The sequence below is a fragment of the Tinamus guttatus genome, unplaced genomic scaffold, assembly GCF_059628265.1.
Source record: "Tinamus guttatus ecotype Peru unplaced genomic scaffold, ASM5962826v1 Tinamus_guttatus_pri_ptg000307l, whole genome shotgun sequence".
Lineage (NCBI taxonomy): Eukaryota > Metazoa > Chordata > Aves > Tinamiformes > Tinamidae > Tinamus > Tinamus guttatus.
The window spans coordinates 1,386,917-1,410,434 of record NW_028288841.1 but is presented as its reverse complement, the minus strand read 5'-3'; the positions used below and the strand labels follow the sequence as shown (position 1 = coordinate 1,410,434).

Sequence of the window (23,518 nt, the reverse complement as noted above, 5' to 3'; positions counted from 1 at the left end):
ACTTGCATGGCTCCTTGGCTCCAACAAGGAGATGGCCTTCTAAAATGCATTCGTGTGGTGCTCTGTGTTGATGTGTCTGATTTATATTTTTATCAGTGTGTTCCTCCATATGTGGCATCATGCTGTTCACAGCATTTTTAAAACCATTGACAGCACTTTATAATTCATGTAATCAGAAGAAATACTTGCCCTCCGTTTGTCTTACAAAATATTTGGTCCATAGCTCACTTTTCATTTCCAAAGAAATTGTGTGGGATGTATTAATCTTCTTCTGGATGTTTTAAAATGTTCAACAAGAATTTCTTTTGACTAGAAGTACTCATTTAACAAAATAATTGAGATAATACTACAAGAAACAACTAATACTACACAACACCCTCACTTTGCTGAGCAGAGCTCGTGCCTTGGTGCATTCTGACTTAGAAACAAGGCACCGTGCTGGCGTGTCGCTTCACAGCGCTTCCATCTTACTTAATTTTCTGGTGAAGTCTTAATTCATTAATGCAAATGAAAGTAGAGGCTTCGTTAAGGAGAGACCGTGGCCTTCAAAATGCTGCCGTCTTTCTTCATCTAATTGAATGGTAGCACAAGTTAGACACTGGGTTTAGCAAAGTGATTGCTTTCACTGGTAAATGGAGAGCAAGTAATTGAACGCAGAGCTCTGCGGAGAGGAACTGATGCCAAGTTGTCCAATATCCATAGAGGGCAGCTTTGCTTTGGGGCCTTTCTCGTCTTTCCTGGTAATTGCACTTTGCTGCACTGTGTGTTGCTGCTGCTGGCTGGAAAGAGGAATTTTGGGGGGACATGGGTGAGGAAGGGCGAGCTCTGCCGGGCAGGACAGGCAGGATGCAGGAAGAGCTTGTGGGAAACGCAGAGGTTGGCGTTGACTCTCCAGATAGGGAGCAATGGATCAGGCACATCACCCTTGTGCTTCCTAGCTTCATTCCCAGCTTTATGCTGCGGGAAGCAACGCCGGGAAGGGCTTGGGAGAGGGTGCTGAGAGGCTCTGGTGGGAACATGCCACCAGGTGGCTCTGAATCCCGAGGATTCAGCAGCAGCTCTCCCAGAGAGATGCTTGTGGAGGCAGGACTGGAAGGAGGAGGTTAAATCCATGGCGCCCCGCTACGTACCCGTGGGTTCCCCAAGGGGCACTCATGGCAAATCTGCTTCCTACCCACTGCAGGGCCCTTCCTACACGCAGGAGCCTTGTTCTCCTGACGCAGCGAGCAGCTAATGCTCCTGCCGGTTGTAAAGTGTTGGCAGGAGTTTTTCTGGGGCTCTCCAGAGCAGTCTAACCTTTAAAAACACGGAGAGGAAACACTCAGCTAAGAGAAATAACAGGCCTTGGCATTTTCAAAGAAAATACTGGCACTGTCTTGGGTATTTCCAGTGCTCTTAGCTGTCTGGGAGGTCAAGTCTCCTTTAATTACGTGTTTCTTCATTGCCTCTTCCTGTTTGCTTGGCACAGGGTGTAATGGAAGTGCAGGATGTTTCTTGGAAAGGCTATGAGGGTTTCTCTGAAATTTTGAACAGGCAGAAGAACAAGAGCAGGGCACTCAGAAGATTTATTGCCACTGTACATGATACTTGCATTACTGATGAGTATTTGTTTAGGGAGGTGTCTGTCCAGGCAGCTCCTCAGGAGACCTGGAGATTTTGTGACTTGCAGTAGCATTAGATTTGTGTCCTGGGACTAATACCTGCTGCAGCTTGCAGGACCTGAGGACAGACTGAAACTTGTCTGATTTCACCCTAACGATTCATATTAGTCTTCTATCGAATCCAATACAGATGAGACTCCCATTTTTTTTCAAGCAAGCAGAGTTTTTCCCTCTACTCCCTGCCTTGCACGTGCATGACACTGAAGCTATTTTCCATACCTGCACCAGCGGATCCGGAAGGCAGTGGGCTGTGGGGAGGTCTGTGCCAACCACAGGGACTTGGCTGGCAGTTCTCAGGATCAGGGCTGGCTCTTGACCATGACAGTCCCTGTTGCTGCCACCAGTCCCAGAGAAGCCAATGGCTACCTCTAGATACCCTCAGATGTGACTTCTATGCTGTTGTCCTCCTATATACTACAGTTTTTCCACAGTGCCTGTTAAGTCCAAAGGACTATTGGGAATCAAGATATTTCCTAGAAAGTTTTTCAAGTGGGTTTGGCTTGAGGAAGGTTTGGCTGCATCTTTCTTTTACCCTAGAAAAGATTCACTGTATCCGAAGGTGGCTGCTGCAATAGTACAATTTCTGTTTCTGCTTTAGGGTGGAAACAGGAGCAGCTAAGGTCAGAGGTGGAAGATAAGATGTAAGACCTGTATTTATGGATGCAAATAATTCCAGGATCACACAGATCCCTATCACAAAACTACCGAAAAGGGGAGCAAGGGGACGCTGTAAGACAAGCTCCTGAAACGCTGAGGTGGTCAAAACAAGCAGAGGTGGAAGGAATAGCTTTTTGGTTTCCTTTTGAAAGACTGGCAATGTGTGATCCAAATGGCCTCAGACTTGGGATTTGGGGAAGGAGACCCTTCTGGGTCAGTGTGGTTTGTTCTGTCTGCCTTTTCTAACCGGTGGTTTTCCTTTTTCTTCCCCCCGGCTTGCCTTCCCTAGGTGCATACGTGCCCCAGGCTGCTGGTATAGCCCTTCACCCCCACGAGTGGAGACACAGCAGGCAGAAGAACAGCACCCCTCCAGGGGATCCCAGGAAAAGCTACCCCTACGTGGATGGCAGTTTCAGTGAAGATGACTGGGACAAGCCCACCAGGTATGGAGGGGCTGGAGGAGCAGAGAGCAGGGCGGGCACAGCAGTGTGAACGTTGCTGGTGACGTTATGGGGATGAAGGGGACCCGAACGGTGATGGAGCAGATCAGTCTGCAGTGAGTAGGGCAGTGGTTTCCCGGGCTTGGCATCCTGCAGGGGTGAGGAGGGAACCTGGGATGGGACCAGCTCCCCTAGCCAGGCTGCCCAGGTGTTGCTGTGGCCTGTGCCCCGGCCACCCCATGGCTGGAGCTGGTTCGGGCTCAGCCGTGGGGACCACAGGCTCTCGTGCTGCTGCCATGTAAAAGCCTAAGTGTATTGATAGTTCAGGTGTAACACACAAGTACAGACAGGACTGTCCCTCCTTGTGTGAGCCAGACACTTTTAGATGCAGCTTCACAGCAACTCTACAACCAAAAAACCAAAAAGGCCAAGCAAAGCTCTTGGTGGACCAGTATGGTGGTTGTTGTGTGTCTGATCTAAAATTGTGGCCGCGTCAACCCACTGCTCCACCAGCGTGTGCATGCGAAGGGGCTGCAGCTGCCCTTGGCTTGGGGTGAAAATTCTGCCAGTTCATTCTTCCTCTCCAGGCCAGGCAGGTCCCTCACTGAGCATGAGGGAAAGGCATCCTTGCTTTGTAACGAACCCTATCCTCGACTTTCTCCAGAGTCCCCATAGTTTTGTGTGTCGTGTTGTTACTGTCAGTTTTTTTTTAATTTTTGTTTGTCCAAACAAACCCCTTAGAACATCTCATGGCCATTTCCACCTATTTAAAGATGATCAAACTGGCAGGAAGGCTGGCAGCAGCTGATAGTTTGTTCTTGTTTTGCCTCTCAGCACGGACTGGCCTCGCAAAGGACATTGATCTTGAGCAGCCCTCCCAGGGAGGCTGCTGAGCGCTGAAGTTAGCAGATTTGAGCTCTTGAAGCCCCGGTGTGTCCCTAAGGAGGGCTCTGAACCCTTAAGTCAAAGTGCAAGTGAAATGGTTCGTGCCACTGAACCCTTTTATTAGAGAGAAAAACAAAATCCATCCAGTGCCAGCTGCTTTTTAGCCTGGAAAAACCTGCTGACTTAGTGGTGTGACAGCCTGTACTGATTCATCCGAATCCTGGACATGTTTGTTATATTACTGATCTGAGAGGCAAGAAGCCCTTAACTGGAAGGAAGGTTTGCCTTTTTGGAAACCTGAGAGCTGAGGAAGGAAATGAGTAAGGGGAGAGACTCAAAAGTCCCTTTTGGGGCGGGGGGGATTGGTTTGTTTTTGTAAAGTCTTGCTGGGTATTTTTTGGGCTTTCTGCCTGGGGTAAAGGCTGCTCTTCCTTTGAAAGTTGATTCTGATGAGAGGATTTAAAATACAATAAGCCATGCCAAATACCTGTCTTTGCAGACCAGGCTGTGAGGCCATGATCCAAAGAAGAGGTGAAGTGTGTGCGTTTGAATTTATGCCCACCAAGAACTCCCATTTAAACCAGCATATGAAAAACAAAGCACATGCTGAAGGCTGCACCAAATCAGGGCCAACTTTAAGAGAGATCTGGAGAAAAAGAGCTATACAGATAGCCCAAGGTGTTATTATGTATTTAACTGAATTCAAACTTTTTTAGACTCAAGTAAAATGTTTCAGCTCAGTTAAGTGGCTCGGGTGAATGCATCCCCCCATCTGCAATGTTAACGACCTGCCATAAGCCACGTGAGGTGCTCCAGATGTTGCAGAGCTGGAGCTTTGTACATGCAGCTACTACTAAGACGTGTAGGAGATGCATGAGGGCTACTCTAATGTGACTGTGCCCCAGGCACTCCCCGTGACACATTGGATGGGTTTTTCATGACTTGGTTTAATGCTGCAGAGAACTTCCTTGGAGAGCCCCTGCTAGACCAAGTGCTCAGAGGTTTGCACAGAGCCGGCTGTGCAATAAGCACATCTGAGCAATGCTGGCATGTACTCCTCTGGTCCCTTCAGAGGACTGCAGTGTTTAGTTGCTATTTCCTTTAGAAAACTGAGAAATGAGCCTGGCTTTGTGTTCAGAGACAGAGAAACTAAAGCTACCAGGGTGGGAAATGGCTGACTCCCCGGCGAGACGCTCCCGGTGTTCACATTAATGTGTTTGTACAAGTTCAAGAGAGGTTATCTCTGTCCTTATTCTCTGTTGTAGACAGGCCTGGTGACAATCTTTACACGGCTGTAAGTGCAATGACTGTTTTGTAGCAAAAAAGAGACCTACTGAATGTAACATCTCACTTCACTGGCCATCACAGCCCAAAGAAAATGCAACTCGGTTTGTATGGGTTATACGCTGACACTGTCGGTATTGCTGGCTTAGTGTGCATTGACTTGTCCAGCCCAGGGCAATCATTTTTATATACATCTTTGCATTATTTACTCTCATAGAGACCTAATGTATTTATCATTTTCTCACCATGTCTGTTACCCTCTGTGTTTTTCTCTCTCTTCTCAGGTGTTCTGTGTCTCAGATCTGAGCTCTATCCCATCCGCCTTTGTACTAACAGTCTCTGAGGCTCCTGGTTTACCCATAACGCATCCTTTTTTCTTTCACTTCTCTATTTCACCAAAACGTCTTCCTAAACCTACAATCTTCCTACAGGCACTTTTTAATTTACCCTTTGAACTTTGACATTACTACACCAACTAAATTCTTCCTTTGAAGGACTCTTGCCCCGTTAGTAAATGCATGGAGGTCTCGTATTCGGACTCTTGTCTGAAAGTTCATATTGTTTGCTTTTGTATATGAAGACTCTTCAAGTCTCTGCTTTTACTGGTGAGACACTTGCTGTAGCCTCGCGGCTTTCACCCTGCTGCAGAAGAGTGCTGACAATGTTTGGTTCCTACGTTACAACAGATACCCCAACCGCCAAAACGGCCTTGAGACCACTCACGAGGATAGTTTTTGGCGTGTTTTTGGAGAAGCTTTGGAGGATTTGGAAACATGCGGCCAGTCTGAGCTTTTGAGGGAGATTGAGGTAAATCATTTTCCACGTTTGCTGCTGTTCTGTTTTGTTCTTGCCATAAATGCTCAACTGTTTCCCCATATCTGTTAATTAACCGTGGCATCCCTGTGCTGCCAGTGGTGTGTAGAGGAGGTTGAGTTACCCTGGAGTTTAATCTATTTAAGTGTTTGTGCTAATGGATAACCATGTCTCATTAGACAGTTGCCTACATGCGCTTTTTCCATCAGGCAGTGAATTACGTGCATTACTCACCGGTAACTCCACACTCCTTTTCACAATCTCTGCTTCTGGCCAGCAATCTTCATGTGGCTGTTGGCAAAGCTCCCCTCGCCACTGGTAAACCCTCTGCCTGCAAAGAGATACTGATTGTCAGAAGCACTTAGAGGCCAAGCAAAATGGGCCCCAAAAATCCATTGGGATTGAAGCTTTGGCTTACTTCAAATATAGACAGGCTCGACATGTGTCTTGCATTCAGCTGTCACACCACCGGATAGCGTTTTAGTGACATGGGTAATTGGAAGCTTTACAGCCAGCCTTCCCCATGGAAAAATCTGAGAAAGTAATTGCTTCCTGCAGAAATAAAGGTGTTTCCTCTCTTCGCAATCCACTTTCTCTTTTCTTTATCCAAAATGCTCTGGAGGTCATGTTATTGTGTCCGGTTATAGGATGGGGAGCCTGGAATTCTAAGCCATGGGATGCAAATAAAGGTGTCCCTCGGGACTGCTGAGCAGCAGGAACAAACCTGCGCCGACCGAGCAGGATCTCTGCACCGGGATCCCCGCTGCGACTTGGCGAGGCAACGTGGCTGGCAGCGGGACACGGCTGCACGAGTCCTCGGGGATGGACTCAGCCCATGGCTTGCGATGCAGGCGGAGGAACAGGGCCTGGGGAGCTCCTCTCTTCCCCCTTCCTCCTGGGAAGATCGGGGAAGGCTGGGGCATGTGTCCAGCACCCCAAAAACGTGGCCAGTGGCCAACGTAGCTCCCTTGACTGGTGCCTCATATGCAAGGTTGGTGTTGGAGATGGTGTTGCTGGGCACTTCAGGCTCATGTGCTCTTCAACCCCAAGCCATGCACAAGGTGATCTCCATCATCTCCCCCTGTTCTGCCCTCACTTCTCCCAGGCTTTCATAAGCAATTGCCTACTTTGAAATCCTCAGAGAGAAAGAGGTGGAAAAGGGTAGCACTGCTTTGGTCTGTCTGTGAAAATCTTGATGATCAGGAACTTAATAATTGTTCTTTCTTCCTTGAACTTTAGCAATTTTAAGTAGGGGAGGAAGTCAAAATGAAATTTATTGTGTTGAAGCACGAAACGCAGTGTCCTTATTATCTTAACTATTTAAGAAGGCTGACTTGAAAAAGAAGCAGCACAACTTCTTCCTTTGATCAATTCTTGATATCCTGAACCTTCATGTATTTTTAGAAAGGCAACTGCATAAACTTCTGAACTTAATTTTGCTAAGAAGGCATACACATACACATGCATATACATGCACACACACGCACTTTCTGAACTCAAAAAAAAAAAAACCCAAAAACTTCAAAATCATGCATAGTAGGTTCTCTTGTATGTAATGGGTGTCATCTTGGTGTAAAAGAGAGGGCTTGTTTGGCTACTGAGAAATGCCAAGATAAAGAAAAATATCTTTCTGCTAATTCTTTTTTTTTTCCTTTTTTCTTTAGCAAGAATTTGTGATGCAGGAATACATGGGCTTTTGAGTCATGCTCTTTTAAGGCTTTGGAGCTTTGGCAGCTGTAAGGTTTTAACAAATGGAAAGAAATTTTAGAAAAAAGCAGAGCTCCTTCTGGGATTTGATGCTTTTGGCACATTTCTAGAACGTTTTAGAATGTTCTGGGGACAGAAGGGAAATTGCTATGTTTGTAACAGAATTTTAATGAATTTCAACTCCCCTTTTATCAAACCCAAGTACCACTAGTTTCTTTCTCCCTGTCCATGTAGTCATCCTCTACAAGATGGTGTGTGAGGAGTGACGCTCATTAGGACTCTCTCTATACCGAAGGTTCCTGAGCTCCAGGTCCTGCATTCCCATGATTTCAGAGCAGTCTCAGATTGTTTGAAAACTGGCCCCTTCAAGCTCTGAAACGACAGAATTTAGCTGAATATCAGGAGTCCTGTGCTCGTGAGATGCCTGACCTGTGCCCTTTGAACATCGGGGTCTGACAATGTGGATGCCCAAGCAGCTCAGGGCAAGTCTCACCTCTGCCAAGACAGGTTTTGAAGCCCTTCTCTGTACTGTGTATTTCATACTCCTGCAGTCACCCCCAGTCCACAAGGCTTGGGTTAGAGACAGACTCTAGCTTCTTAGTTTTAGTAAAAGTAAGATATGGGCCAAAAGAACATGGGGTGACCAGAGGCTGGAAGACCCTGGAGCAGCCCTTTCTGGAGTGCTGATTACACTGAGCTCAAAGCACCTAGCAAATTGTTAGTAATCCTGTGAGATTAAACACATTAAAGACAGTGAAGGAGCTGAATGCTGTAGCATTAGCAAGATGTTAGATCTGCCCTTTGTGAGGTGGGACCGTGGCATGGCCAACATAGACCTTGGCGTTCTCCAGGGCACTTGTTTTTGTGCAGCACAGTGTCCTGGGGGATTTCAAGGCTGCCTGAGGTCATGAACAAATATGCCTTGTACCCCTCTGTTTGTTAATCTGCTCTTGAAGTATTTGGTAACTCGACATCCTTCCAGCGTGTGGCCCATATTTGAGCTCTGCCCAGGCTCAAGCTGATTAAATGATTTTTGTATGAAGCCCTGAAAAGCTAGGAAACTTGTAAAACTAAGAGGTTTTTATCTGTCCCCAGGATAACATGGCTAGTGCTGGCATTTTCATATTGCCGCACGAATTGGCTTTATGTTCCTTTGTTTCAGCCGGAAGCAAAGAGCTGAAGGGCCTTGATTAGAGATTTAATCAGTTAATATTTCCTCTGTGCACAGTAACAATTGCGCTTTGACTTGCCACATTGAGCAGAGCTAATCTAATGCTATCTGCTCCCTACTTTTCTTTCTCCTACCTTTTGACTTTGAATGGGCCTGCAGACTTTCAGAGCCTGAACTTTGAAACGATGGTTTTCCTTATGCAGTTTAAATGGACTTGATGACCTGAAGGTGGTCGGGGTTCCACGGGTTGGATTCCTGACTCCTTCATTAGCTTTGATCAATGTAATCTCATTAACGGAAAGTGTTGTCATATAGAGTGGAATCTACTTATGGACATCTTACAATGGATGCTGTCAAGGATGACCAGGCTCAAAAAGCTACTTAATTTCATATTTTTAGCTTGGTTTTGCTCAGTGAAGACTTCCACTTACTGACAGATAAAATCCTAATTTTCCTGCTGAATTGCCCTCAGCAGAGACTTGTCTGGGTCATTGCCAGCAGAGTGCAACACTGATGGCGAGCGGCAGTCCAGACAGGTAGGCTGGGAAGACCCCAGTTCCTCTGGGGAGCACTGCGGCATCAGGATGTTCATCGCTCTCCATGTCCTCTTGAAGGAGTCGAGAGGCTCCTGCCCCAGACAAGTCCTGCCCATTGCCACCTATGCTTTCTTTGTTGCCATGAGATCCATCTCTTCTTGCTGCCCGAGCCCTTGCCTAGCTCCGCAGAGTGACTCTGTGCCCTTGTCCCACAGGCATCCATCATGACGGGGAGCGTGCACAACCTGGGCCTGGAGGGCAGCAAGCTGCTCATGGACTCTGTCAGCCAGTCGGGCCTGAGCCCGCTGAGGAAAGCAAACTCCAGCTGTGATGAGGGACAGAACGAGAGCAGCAGCTCCCCCGCCAAAAAGAACGAGAGGAATCTGGACATGAAGAAGATTGAGAAGGAGATACAGGAAATCATGGCCCCTACCCCTCTTGAGTTTCACAAGGTTTGTATTGCAGAGGGTTGATCTGGCAGTGGCCCAGTGTACCTTGATGGGAAAAGGTGTTGGGTATTTTGCAATCCTGTGAAAAACCTTCTTCATTCTTTGCCAAAGTATTGCTTGGCCCCAACCAAGATCTACAGGAAAGGTTTCCCAGAGAGTCAGATTAACGGCAAAGGACCTGTCTTCAGAACATAGTCGTGGCATTCCTCGCTGTCGTGCTCATGGTAGTTCAAACCTACAACATGAACCTAGTTCAAACCTATGTTTGAGTTGCCTTTGTTAGATGAGATTTCCAGATCTCTGTATAGTGTAGTTCTTTAATTGGTTTTACAGATAGATGTGAGAAAGGGCAACGTATATCCCCATGGAGACCTTTGGGCCCTTTACTAGTAGTGTGCACCATTTACTGGGCCCCTTATCTTGAGGTTTTCTTGCTTCAAAGAATTGGATTGATTTTTTTCTTTCCTGCTGTGACTTTAGAAAATAAACTTGCAGTTATGGTAGCTGGGAAAACAACTCCTTCATGTTTTATTCAATCTTGTGCTTCAGAGAATGGTATATAGGTCCTTAAAAATAGCTTCATACCTGAAGGAGAAGTGCGTAATTAAGCATGTTATAGGGTGCAAGCTCTTCCCACTGGCCAGCACCAATGGAAATGGGATTTAGGGCAGGCAGGCTGCTGTGTTGCTGCTGTATGTCACTCTGGGCACTGTCCTCCTGAAAGACTGTCTAGGTGTGAGGCTTTCCAGCCAAAAGCACCGGAGCCTCAGCAGTAGAGATGCACCCCCAGCCCTGGGAAGGTCAGGGATGGGAATACAGTGCTGATTGGGAAGCAGTTCCATCTGCCTCCCCATGGCAAGATATGCTTCTGGCAGTGCATCTTACCCTTAGATGAGGCCAAAATGTAACTGTATCTGTGTCTGCTGGCTTTCAGGGGAAGAGGGATGAAGTTATCCAGTTTTTGTTAGTCAATGCTTGGTTAGTCAACACTTACTGATAGGAAGTTTCAGAAGAGAACTGTTGAATAAAATGGAGCAGTTTAGATATTCTGGTTGTGTGACATGTCTGCCTGTTCAACAGACTACACTGAAAATACCCTATGAGCACACTATCTTTTCATGTGCCAGTCTGGCATGTGCACGGGATGCGCAGCCAAAGTTGTACCACACACAGCACCTGTGGCCATCAACCCTCTATGTGTCCTCTTGCCTCTCCTGTATTAAAAATTGTCTTCTCTGGTTCTGTCCCTCTAGATGACGCTCCACAAAGACCCAGAGAGTGAAGACTTTGGATTCAGTGTGTCAGATGGCCTGTTAGAAAAAGGTGTCTATGTAAATATGGTCCGTCCGGATGGACCGGCAGATCAGTGTGGCCTCAAGCCATATGACAGAGTCCTTCAGGTAATAAATGCAAAATGCAGTTCTGGAGGCTGGGACGGAGTGAATGAGTGGCTGAGAGGAAGAGAGAAGTGAGAACCATCCCTGGCAACTAACTTTAATGACAGGTAATAGTTAGCCAACTAGGTGAGCATCTAGCCACCATGCTCTGAATGAGACCTGTTTGATAATAAGAAATCACTACATAGCGAAAGTGGTTTGAACTCTAGACTACAGCTATTCCAAGGAACATTTCCATACAGAGCCTGTCCCAGTCCTGCTCCTTTTGAGCTGTAGCAGCTTAAAAATAGGCAAACAAAAAGCTTTGTTGCTTTCCGCCTTGCTCCAAGTCCATTTTCCTGTTATTTAGGAGAGTGATTTTTTGGTTGAACCAGACCGTGTTGACCAATATTTGTTCTTATCTAGCCCGCTGTGGAGTTAAGTGGTGTTCATGAAGTTCTTTGCATGCCTTTTGACAACTCAAAGAGTTTTCTAGGAAACATCCTTCAAGCAAAGTGTTTTTCATGGATATTGTTCTTCGAAAGATAGTTGATCTGAAATGACTGAGGCAGAAACTGAATACAAACTCTGGTCAAAAGCAGTCCGTAGTAAATAAAACTTGGGCATATCTGAACACCAGAAGGGGCATAGGAGCAGGATAAGTTTTGGAGATTGGAGAGGAACCTTATGGGGATGAAAAACAAGTATTTTATCTTTGGGGCAGCTCAAGTAGCAACTGAGAAAGTGCAATCCAATGGAAAAACAGCCCCCATTTGGAAATGCAGATATTGTGACCATATTTGGAAACACTCAGAAAGATGTTTAGTGTCACTAATTTCTAGGCGGGGGTTGTTGGCACTAGGATGAGGGCCAATATATGATGTACATCAGGTAACTGGAGAACTGGCAGCGCTGTGGGAAACCTTGTTTAAGCTTGTTATGGTCTCTAGCCAGTTGGCTGCTATACAATTATTCCTTCTCGGCTTCAAATAAAAGATGGTGCAAGAATGAACAAGAAGCTAATTAGGCTCTGGGCTGCCTTTCTGTTGAATGTTGGATGTGTCGCTCTTGGCGAGTGCCAAGTGCTTTGGGAGGTGTGCCTGAAATCCTAAACGGAGCGGAGCCTTCGGAGAGCCCCCGCGTCCCCGCGACCGGCACCGACGGGAGGACACGGCGGCTGCCACCGCGTTGGCGAGGGCTTTGCAGACCCAGGGATGCTCTGCTGAGGACGCTGCTAATTCCGGGCACGACGCTCTGTCCGCAAGGAAGCTCCAGACCTGAAGGCTAACGAAGCCCCACGTCTCTGCCCACAGACCTTGTGCCCCTCGGCCAGATGGATTAGCCAAACGGGACATTGCGCCAATGGGACCTCTGCGCTGGAGCTGCCTGCCCGGCGTGGAGCAAGCTCGTGTCTTGGCTCTCCTTGTGGAGCTGGAAGTTGTCATTAGTCACCTCTGTTAGGAGCTGGTAGTGGGACCAGCTCAACTGCGTCAGAGCCCAGCTCCGTGGCCGGGCGCTGAGCCTGGGGAAGGGTTTTGGGTGCAAATATTGCATGGACTCATCCATCCCTTACCCGGCAAAGGAAGCAAAGTCTGGCCCCAGGGCTTATGTGTGAAGGTGGGTGGGAAATTCCTTTCTCCCTTCCCTGCTTCCCCTCCCCTTGCTGCTTGCCAGCCCCCTCTGTCCCGGGGCTCCATGGCACCAAGCCCAGGCAATGTGGGAGCTGGGGAGGCTGGTGCAGTGACCTGGCCTTGAAACGTGCTGGAACCTCTGCAAGAGACAGCAGGGAAAAGCTCTTGCACCGCAGGCTGCTGCAGAGAGGATTTGTAGCCTCTGCAGTGTTCATGTGAACACACACCCAGACTCCTCCAAAAAGAAGGCTGTAAATGGGGAGAAGAGAGAAGGAATCTGGTCAAAGTAATTCCCATTTACAGCCTGTAGCCCACACGGCTGCCCCTTAAAGGCTGCTGCTGGCCCAATGGATGGTGTGAGCTGCGTGCGCTGGGTGTCGAGCACTCCGCATCACAAATTTAAGGCCAACAAAAGCCGTAAGGGCAAAAAAAAAAAAATCATAGAAAATTGCAACCTTTCTCATGCAGGTTTGACCTGGAGCCCAGCATTTGAGCCCTGCAGGGTTTAATAGTTTGAGTGCTGCCCTACACACCCAGGGTCAAGGTTTATGCCCGATCCAGACCTTTTTCCATGTTGTTTCTTTGCTAAGCAGAGGAGGTGCCCAGGTTGGGGACCCCTTGCAAAGCCGGAGCTGGGGGCGCCCCGGCCGCGTCGCGCATTTCGCAGGTGCGGGTTTAGCGCCCGCCGTGACGTTTTCCGACTAACAAACCTGGTGTTTTTGTTGTTCCTCCCCCTGGCACCTCCTGAATCCCTCCCGGCAGGTAAATCGCGTCCGCACCAGAGACCTTGACTGCTGCCTGGCCGTGCCGCTGATTTCGGAGGCTGGAGATAAGCTGGACCTGGTGATCAGCCGCAACCCCTTGGCGCAGGCGGCCGGCGCGCGCCGCGCTGAGGCCCAGGCGAGCGTGCAGACCCTGTGAGCGCGCGGAGCGCCCCGCCAAGGGGCTCCCGACGAGCCGCTGCGCTTTGGGGGGATCTTGTCCTGTTTTGCACTGGTATTTGTAAACGCTGTGTGTACCCAAACCTGCCGGGGAGCGAGCGCCTCGAGGAGCACCCTGCACCGCTCCGAGGGGCCGCGCGGAGCCCATGGCGGAGCACGGGGCATCCTCCGGGCCAGCCCGGGCTCGGCAGGGCCGCAGAGACGCCCAGCCCTGGCGGTCCGTCCTGCAAACACACATGGTGCTATTACTGCTGTCTTCATCGGCTCGGTTCCTCCCGCGTAGCCAGGCCGCACGGACGGCCCTTGGCGCTCCCGGCAGGAGGGATTCCGCAGGCCCGGCCGCCGGGGCCGGGGCACAGGCCGCGCTCAAAAGGGGCGACCGCAGGGGCCGCCCGGCAGCCCTGGCCCCGGCAGGAAGGGGCCATCGGCTCCGGGAGCAGCGCGGCGGGTCCGGGCTCCGCGCGGAGCAGATCTGTTTGGGCCCGTGGCCGCGCTCGCCTCTTCCTCGTGTCCCTCCTCGGGCTGCGTCCCCGCGAGGCCTCCCCGAGGCCGGCACGGCCGCCCGCTCCGCCTTCCCCGTTAGCACTTTACTGCGATTCCGAGGCCCTTGTGTGTCGCAGCAAGGCCTGCGCATGGCCGCGTGTCCCTGCCGCCCTCGCGGGTCCCGCACGGGCTCCTGGTCCCTCCGGCCCCTCGAGCCGCTCCGCGGCCCTGTCCGTCCTCCCTAGCTTCCCTGTCGGGGTGTCCCTGGTGTCCAGCCCCGCTCCAGCTCCTTGTCGTTGTAGCCATGTCCTCTCCAAGTATGCAATACTCCATACCATTGCTGCCACTACTAGATAACGTGCCATAATCGATACTGTGGAGCATTGACAGTGCGGCCAAAAGTGTTTTTATATGCAATATTCTGAGCAGCGGAAGCTCCTAGGGGCTTCTTGTAGGTTTTTAATGAAGACTTTTATTAAAGACTTTAAAAACAAAAAAAAAAGAAAAAAGAGAAAAGAAAGAAAAATGTGGTCCTTGTATCCCTTCCTATGCATTTTGAATGATATGAAGATGAAATGCATTACTTAAATGTGTATTTTTATCCATATACTAGAGTGTATTCCTTGTAAAGTATTTTTCTATGCTAATTTTCTTATGTATCTATGAAAGCACAATATTTAAAAGTACAGCATTTCAAAGCATATTTTAGTCCTGTTTTGGACCTATTTGTAAATCTCTGTATTTAAATGGGATTGCAACGACTTTGCCTTTTTTTTTTTTAATTAAATAAAAGCAGATGAAAAGCCTTTCTTCCCCTTCGTGCGTCCCTTGCTGCTAAGGAGGCCGGGGAGGCCGTGCTCTGCTCCCGGCCCTGTTGGAACCTGCTTTGAGGTCGGCTTTGCCCTGGGCTGATGCCGGGGAGGAGGGCGGGCGGCTTTGCTGGGGGCAGCGCTGGTTTTTGCATCCGCCGGCCTGGCGGGAACCGCAGCCGCTTGCGGGGGCATCGCTCCTGCTGCGGCCCGGCCGGTCGCTGCCGTTAGCAGCCCTTATCTGCCATCGCCCGCCCGGGGCGCCGCTGCCCACCGGGGCTGCCGGTGCGGTGGCACCGGCGCTGCTGGAGCCGGCCGAGACGCTGGGGCGGCACGAGGGCTGGCGCGGGGCGCCGGGACGGGGCAGCGCGTCCGGGCCAAAGGTTCGAGAGGCCGCGTGCGGGCTCCCCGCCACCGCCGCCCTGCTGCGGCCCCGAGCCGTTTTGCAGCATCTCCTGCTGCTTGCACTTATTTAGTTAGTTATTATTTATTTACTCATCCGGTCCCCACTGGAATTGGCAGCTATGCTGGTTGTGACCTGGCCAGCCCAGGCTTGGCAGCGCTGGCTCCTCCGGCAGGATGGCAAAGCCGCAGCAAAGCCCCACTCAGCCAGCAGAAACTGCGAGCTCCCCCCGACCCCACAAAGTCCTTCGGTTCTGGGCAGAAACCAGGGACATAAATGGGAAATAAATAACATTTCCTCCCCTCTTGGAGCTCTGGGCTGCATTTGCACCACTGAGCACCCGGGGCTGCTGACAGCGGCCTAAGGTAACGCAGGAACCTGCTCCAACGTGTGTAGGTATCAGGGATGTGTGTGCGTGTATGCACATACTTATATAGCACACACATGTGTGTGTGTGTGTACGATATGTTTACTTATATATGTGTGTATATACTTATATATACATACTTACATACATGTATACACATATACCTATAAATAATCCCCTTCTTTTTTATATACACACACGCAGGTGTGTGTTTGTACAGAAAATTTTGCATCAAACACAGTACATAAGTCTAAAATTAGAGTCTAGTGACTCAATGGGCTAACAGAATCACTTGGCAGCACATCTGGTTTAAAAAGGAAAGTTTTATTTTCTGTTACAAGGTGATTACAAACTCATCTAAAAAAAGCAATGATGACTTAAAAATATCCATATACATTTTATTTATCTAAAAAGCAAAACAGGAACTGCAAAATACAAACATTTACCATATACACAAAGGCTAGGGTTTTAGGATTAAATTACACTCCAGGATTGGTTTCAAATACAAATATTCCTTTTTGGAACACACACGCACACAAAAAGTTTTAAAAATAGTTTTAATTTTTTTTTCTTTTTTTTAATTTCTTAAAAAGTTTAGATGATGGTTTTAAGAAGGACGTCGCTGAAGGAGCCTCCTTGTCTCATGTGCTACTCATCACGTTACTGTAGTCACAGTTACTAAGAATTTAAGTTTAAAAAAAAAAAAAAAAAATTTTTTTTTTTAGGCAAAAAACATCAAACAGGATGGACCACCTCGTCTAACACGAAGTCCCTGGAAATGGATCAGGTTAACAACCACAACATTAAACTGGAGAGAAACAACATCCTATTGAACACCGAGCACTTCAGAACAGTATTGGGATGCTGCAATGCTGAGAGATGTCGCACTCAACTTGCCCCCTCGGGTGGGTTTTTTTTTTTTTTTCTTTTTTTTGGCTTTTTTTTTTTTTAAAGCCTCTCAACACAGTTTTGCCACTGTTCTCATTTTTTTTTCCCCCGTATATATTGAATAGTAATAACAATAATTAAAAATAAACTTTTCAACAGCTCCAATGCAGAAGCAGATAAAAGAGATTTAGGAACACTATGAATCATGCGGACATGTACCACGCTACAGGAGTGAAGCCTGCCCCCACACACACACGCTGCTCTTTGGCTTTACTGAGTTTCTTCATTTTTCTTTTGTTTTTCCTCCCTCCCTCCCCACTTTTCCGATTTTCTCAAGTCGGGCACCAGCTTTGCCCAGGCTGTGCTGAGGAAGCACCTCTGGGCGCTCTCCCTTCCTTGCTGCTAACACTGGGGCCTTTTTGGTGATTTTTGTTATTTTACTTCTCACAAGTTTTCTGATTATTTCCAATGACAGCCAAGCAGCAGCGGCAAGAACACACAGCTGCGCTGCAGGGCAAGGTGGTCAGGCCAGAAACAAACAACTCCAAATTTTTTTTTGTTGTTGCTCTTTTTTTAATCAGGGCACTGTTGTCCATGAACTGATTTATTCTGGAACGAGCAATGACCCATGGCGGGACGGGTGGACATGGCAATGTCCAGCGATGCCTCGCGGGGGTTACATGGGGAGTCTTCCTTGGGCAAATTTTCCTGTCAGCTTCTATTGCCCATTGATGTCGGTGGGGTGTGGGTGGGTGGGTGTGTGACCACAGCACGGGCGCTGAGAGGCCCCGTTTGCTCATATTAAAGCTTGTTTTGTAGCCAGCTACACGAAGGCCTCGATCGAACCCTTCTATTTCGTTCTTCAGGTCATCCTTGATTACAAATCTACCCCCAGGGCTTTGGCCCTGGCTCCCTCAGTGCAGCAGTGGAAGCAGCCAGTGGTTTTTGCATCCCTCTCCCTGCACAGCTGACTTAGACCAGGTAGTTGGGGCTCCCCAGCACGTAGGCTCTTTGCAGGTCAGAAATGCCCAAACTTTCTCAATCCACATCCTGGCTAGACCAGCAAAACTTCAAGTCATAGCCAGGACCAGAAGCAACATCCCTACTTGCGTGTGTGTGGATGGGGAGAAGACTTCACATACTATTCTACTTAAGCACAGATTTACTTTTTACTGAAAATTAAGTGAGCAACTTGCATTGAATCTCCTGGGTATGTTGTGGGGGGCATCTTTCTTCCAAGCATACGTGAACTGCTGAGCTAACTTGTCCACTCCATTCAATACACAGCTTATTTAACACCTTATATACACTACGCCTCCGTCTGCGATCCCGCAGCGACCACAGGCCGTGGAAGCGAAGAATCAGTTATTCCAATGTCCAAATCCTTCTCCCGCGGGTGGAACTCGGCCGTGGGTAGGAGCAGGCGGGAGCCTGGAGCGTGACACGACCTCCCCAACCCTGCCAGGCTCCTTCGCAAGGAAAAGGCGCCCGGGAGGAGCCCAGGGAACGGCCCGGCCAGGGGAAACGTCTACGTGGCTGCAGCTCGACCGCGGAGCCGGCAGCATCTGCAGTGAGAGGAGGCTGCCCCGGCCGCCGCGCTGTCCTCACGGGGACAGAAAAAGGCTTTGCTAAAGGCTGTTCCTGTCCCACTAAGCAGGGGGCAACCAGGTTCCTGCTCCTCTCCCCAAGAGCAGCAGGAAAAATCCATTTTGCTGCTGCCCCCGCGGCCGCTCCGCGGTCCCTCTGCCGCAGGCCCCGCTCCGGAGCAGCCGCGCGGCCTTCGGGGCGTCTCCTCGAACGCAAGGACAGCGCGGCCCTGGGGTCCCACATTTTAAAGAGGACTTTTCTAAGTGCGGATCTGTTTTGGACCAGATGAAAAGGAAAACTACAGCTAAAAAGGAGAATGAGAACAATAACAACGACAATAAAAAACAGTTCTATTTATGAAATCATACTGCTTAAATACCGAAATACAGACTACTGGTAAAGTCTCTTACAATAGATGCCCATTCAGTGAGATCATAACTAGTGACAGGTGAACTGAAAAAACGTTTGGAAAGCTGAGAAAGATAAGGAACAGGACTGAGAATTATGTGGGATCAATTTGCCATGTCTAATAACTCCTGATTTCAGCTGAATTGGAAATAAATACTGCTGAAAACCTGCCGTTTCCAAGCTCAGAAGTGTCTGTGAATACGAAGGTGCATGAAAGATGAGAAAGTGTGGCACGGTTTTGTTTTATTCTGGTTTGAAACTCAGTGATTCGGTTCTGAAGAGTTCATGTCAAAAGCTAAACTCATTTTTCCCTGGATCCAAAGCAGTTCATCTATGACTAGTCATGATATTTTAATATCGAGTTCCTCATTTACATAAAACAGGTAAAATAGGTCACAATACTTTAAACAAGTAAATTAGGAAAAATCAGTTGTATTTGCAATCATAAATAGGTAGAAAATACAGACATGTTTTAAAAATTACTTTTTAATGAATTTGGCAGCGGATCATGTTGAAATGCAAATTTATCACCAAGAAAAAAATATCAGAAATCTGAGAAGAAGTGTTAGAAAAAAACCAGAACTGTAAAAAGGTGAATGTGCTCATTGGAACTCAAAACCCAGAGATAACAAAAAGAATCTTTCGTTTTTTGGAGGGGAAGGGAGAGGGGCCCTATTTGCCCGAAACAGTGAGTTTTTGCTGTCCGTGGGCCGGGCCGGCCGCACAGCGCCCGCCGCGGCGGGGTTGTTGCATAAGTGCAAGGCGATTCCCTCGGTACATGGAAGCGGCTGATTTCAATGGCACAGTTCACCCCGCGCTGGGGCTGGGGTCGGGTTGGCTCTCGGGTCTCTTTCCAAGGTGTAGTATTAGCCCTCTGGTTCGCAGCGCAACGCTCCAGCTCCCTGGCTCACCAGGGACCTTCTTCACGTAGCCAAACCGTTTATTCCCCCCCTAAAAGCTAAAGTTTGTCTCAGCTATACAGCATGAAACTAATGTGCAAACAAATCTCAAATGCAGTCGTATCAACACAAACAAACAAAATATCGAGCATCAGTGTTTCACCTGCACTCCTCAAACCATTTATTTCGATGCCTAACCTGCTACTCGACCTTAACCAGGGAAGGGGGCCTGTTTGCTGCGGGCACTGTTTGTAACTCCACAACGAGAGCCCGAGTCCAAGCCCACCACGAGTTACCTTCCATTCCACTTCTGGGCCTTTGACAGTTACAGGGTTTTTTTCCTTGTTTTTAACTAAAAAAACCCCGATTTTCTCCAGTGAGCTCCTCCAGGCCTTGGGACGGCTATTGCCACTGGCCCAGCAGGTAAAATATAGTATTAGCCATCTCCAGCCGTGGAAAAGTTTAATTTGTAACTCTTACAACACAAAAACCAGAAAACAACAGCAAAACAGCAGCAGCTGATTTGTTTCTACAACTCAGCCATTTGATTAAAAGCCATGTACAAGTTCAAATTAGGAAAAAAAAAAAAAGGAACAAAGAAGTGTAGATGCAGCTACCGTGGGGTTTTCTTTGCTTTGCTTTGGTCCATCTCTTTTTGTTTTAAATCATCCCTTCTCTTTTACAGTAATACCAACAAGTTAATCGACAAGTAGTTGTGCTGCTGTGGCCAGTTAGTCCACGAGGCATTAAAGAAAAATAAAACTACTGCATAGGAATGTTAAGAACTGGATATGTTCCTGTTTAAATGACAAAGCCTGTCCCGACAGCCTAAGCTGACAGTAAAATAAGCAGATACAAACCCTGCTTTGATGAAGCATTCCCTCTATATACCTTTGGCTGGCCTAACTGTGGTATCATAAGAAGGAAAAAAAGCTCCCTCAAATACAATGCCCACGAGGAAAGGCAGTTTCTCCAGAGAACCTGCTCCCAGCACAGCTTGCTTAGGTTTATTAACAAAAAAAAAAAAAAAAAAAAAAAAGAAAAAAGAAGAGGGGAGGCTTGTCCATCCTTCGGACAGTCTTCAGGGAGGAGATCCCCATGGCATTAGCTACTCACTTCAGCTTTCTGCACTTCCTTTTCCACAGTCCTTGTAGTGGTTATTCCTTAGGCTAACCTCAACAGTATGCTGCTCTTTGTGAGCGAATAAAAAAGGTCTTTGAATGTTCTGTGTTTCCTTTGCTTCAAAAGCCCTTAAGCTCTATTTCTTCTTGTAAGGCCTAGGCATAGGCCTCAGAAATATATTGACCCTTTCTGCCAACCCAAAATGATCAGTCTGGCCCAAGACAAGTGAGGAGACTGGGCAACCTGTGTCCAGATCCACTCTTACTTCTTAGTAACACGGGACAGGGTACTTAGTCCTTATGTTCCCCAACCAAAACACCCAAACAAATAAATAAAGCAAATTCGGGTTACTGTCCTAGGTAGAGTATTTTTGAGACACACAGATGAAAAGCATCTGTTTGCTGACTTATTATTTTCATGACTGTTATTATTAATGATGTGTTGTTACAAATACGAGTTACGGTGAGCCTGGGTGAGTGGCTTTGCTCCTACTGTCAGGAATGATCTGGTTCGTGTTCACCTTTGAACAGTCAGAGTCCGTAAGAGATTTTCTTTTTTTTTCCCCGAAAACTGAAGTCCAATAATTAACAAGCAAACCAAAGACAAAGCAAATGTTTGCAGCACCAGGAACACAGTGCTGCTTTTCACCCGCGCTGCCGCAGGAGCAGCCTGCCCGTCTCTTTTTGCAGAATTCAAGTTTACACCAGCGATACCTCAGCTAAGGACGCCATGTTGCAAACTAAGGAGCAGCTCCTCAACCTCCTTACTCATGCACAAACAGCAGGCATGTCACCTAAGTAAAAAAAATGAAAAAAAAAAAGTGAACCATTCCAAATCCAGCAAACGCCTTCCTAAACTCCTTCTCTTGGATGGGTGCAAGCCTTTTGACACCCAACTTCTCCGCCTCCTTCTCAGTCTTTCTGCTCCAGCTGCTCCAGCTCTATGTTTTTTTTAAGGGACTATGTAAAACATATGTAAAACTATGGAAATACAACTGTACCCTTTTCCCAATGGGACCCCGAAGCCTGTCCTTTACCACAACTGAACCAGAGGGTGGAAATACTACACCTTTGAAAATTCTCTAGAAACAGGATCTTTTTTTTCCTCAATCTCTCAACAGAGCTTCTTCTGTGTGTTCTGTAGGTTACCCTGCTCCCAACCATACCAGCACCTGAAATTGCTTTCTGAAACTTGAATATATTGCTGGCAAGACAATCAATTCAAGTGGTAAGGTGTATAATATTTAGAGATAAAGATATATATATTTAAAAAAACCAATAATAGTAAATTCCTGTAATATGTCTAGTCTGATATGAAAGCTCTCCCTCTACAGAGAGACATCTGCTGTGATTACCTTACAAAATATTAAAAAAAAAAAACACACACAAAAAATAACTTTCTCTGTGAGAAATAAAAATAAATCCTAGTGCAAATATAAAGCTCTGTAAACCTGGTCCTATGAGAATCTATGGTTAGTAAACGGCAGTTAAAGCAGGTTTATCCTCTCACAGAGAGAGCTCACATCATGGTTTCCACAATGATATGAGTTGGCTTGATCAATCCGCCATTCGACGTCCCATTGGGGCAGAAGGGAGTGCCGCTCTCCGTGTCTTTGGACCACCGATTCACTTCCTTGGGGGCAGCCACCGCTTTTATCCTCTGGAAGGAGAGAGAAAGCCCAGGTGAGGAGGCAAAACCCAGTTGTCACCTCTGCACTGATCCTGCCTCGAGGCTGGAGGCCGGGGAGAGCCGAGGACACGCGCGGGGCGCTGGATTTGCTGGGCTGCAGCTGCTCCTCGAGCTGCTCTGCCTCATTCAGAAACAACCCTGCCTTTCAGCCCAGCGGTTCTTGGCCAAGTGGCAACTTCTCTCCTACATCTCTGTTCACAAAGGACGAACGAAATGGCATCTGACCAGTGTTTACTCTCTTCCCTTTCCGAACATGTTTTTTGTGGAGTGTTTTGGCTACTTTTAGACTTGTCTCTCAATAGATGAGGAAAATAAACACTCAAGAAAATGTTCTGCCTGTGGCTGAAAAAGACTATTAACACTTAGAGGAAAACAAATTCAAGTATTTGTGCTCCAGGAAATGTTCCTTTTTCATTTTCTTCTTTTTTTTTTTTTTTTTTTTTCCTAACCCAAACTATCCCACTTTCTCCTCCAACAATATCCTCTCTGCATTTCAGACCAACTCACTAGAGGAAAACAAAACTAAACTGAAACCTCAGATGAGAAGTGCTAAGTTTAATACTTGCACAACCTCTAAAACTTTCTGCTTTAAGAAAAACAGATCAGGAGAACCAGTGCTGAAATGTGAAAGGCAAGAGATTGCATAAAAATCTGAACCTGAACAAATCTGCACTGTCAAGTCTGAATCTGAACCAAATTTTCCAAAGCTAAGGGGAACCTGGATCCAGTCTTTTGATTTGATCCATTAGAAAAGCTAAGCAGTGAGGCACATTGGCACTGGGACTTGACTTCTGTTCAGACCCTAGAATGAAGGCCAGGCTTGTGAACCACACAGTCTTTGAGTGCTTGTCTGCACATGAAGGCAACAATTTGCCAAGCTGAAAACTGCAGATGCGGAAGGCAAGTAGAATCATCTGGTGTTTGTTTGGGGACAGAAGGCTTTGCATTTGTTCTGCTTCTACTGTTTGCCAAAAGGACAGGTGATCTTTAACAGTCTTATTTGCATTCGTTCTAGTAGAGATCTATCCAACTTTGCCCTACCTGGACCAAGTGCCAGTTCTCCAACTGCTGCATTTATTTTGTATAAAACGGAGCAAGTTAAAGCTCCCTTTCTCCATACGGACAGCTGTACAGAAAAGCGAGATGCCTGGTCAAGTCATGGTCTAACTTATTGAGCTGATGAGGAAAGGTAGCATGGTGTGGCCCCATATACCCTATAAGCACCCCATTCTCTTTAAAATAAGGAGAGGTGAGGGCTACTTTGCCTAAACATGGGACCTCTCTTTTCCAAGTGTCTGTTAAAGCAAATCAC

At 47.5% G+C, this 23,518-nt stretch overlaps 2 protein-coding genes across 7 annotated transcripts in view; one reads left to right on the top strand and one right to left on the bottom strand.

Annotated features, from left to right (window-relative positions):
* The window catches only part of GRIP2 (glutamate receptor interacting protein 2), a 215,470-nt gene extending 201,939 nt beyond the window's left edge, over positions 1 to 13,531 (top strand). Inside the window, exons 20-24 of the mRNA XM_088528210.1 lie at positions 2,608 to 2,761; positions 5,614 to 5,734; positions 9,370 to 9,606; positions 10,857 to 11,003; positions 13,373 to 13,531. Coding sequence (XP_088384336.1) covers positions 2,608 to 2,761; positions 5,614 to 5,734; positions 9,370 to 9,606; positions 10,857 to 11,003; positions 13,373 to 13,531 — 818 coding nt within the window. The remainder of the gene's footprint in view (positions 1 to 2,607; positions 2,762 to 5,613; positions 5,735 to 9,369; positions 9,607 to 10,856; positions 11,004 to 13,372) is intronic.
* Positions 13,532 to 21,634: 8,103 nt separating this feature from the next.
* SLC6A6 (solute carrier family 6 member 6) overlaps positions 21,635 to 23,518 on the bottom strand; it is a 48,018-nt gene continuing 46,134 nt past the window's right edge. For all 6 annotated transcript variants that reach the window (XM_088528218.1, XM_010225513.2, XM_088528217.1 and 3 more), the window contains one exon: positions 21,635 to 22,176. In XM_088528218.1, the coding sequence (XP_088384344.1) occupies positions 22,036 to 22,176 (141 nt within the window). In that variant the 3' untranslated portion in view covers positions 21,635 to 22,035. The remainder of the gene's footprint in view (positions 22,177 to 23,518) is intronic.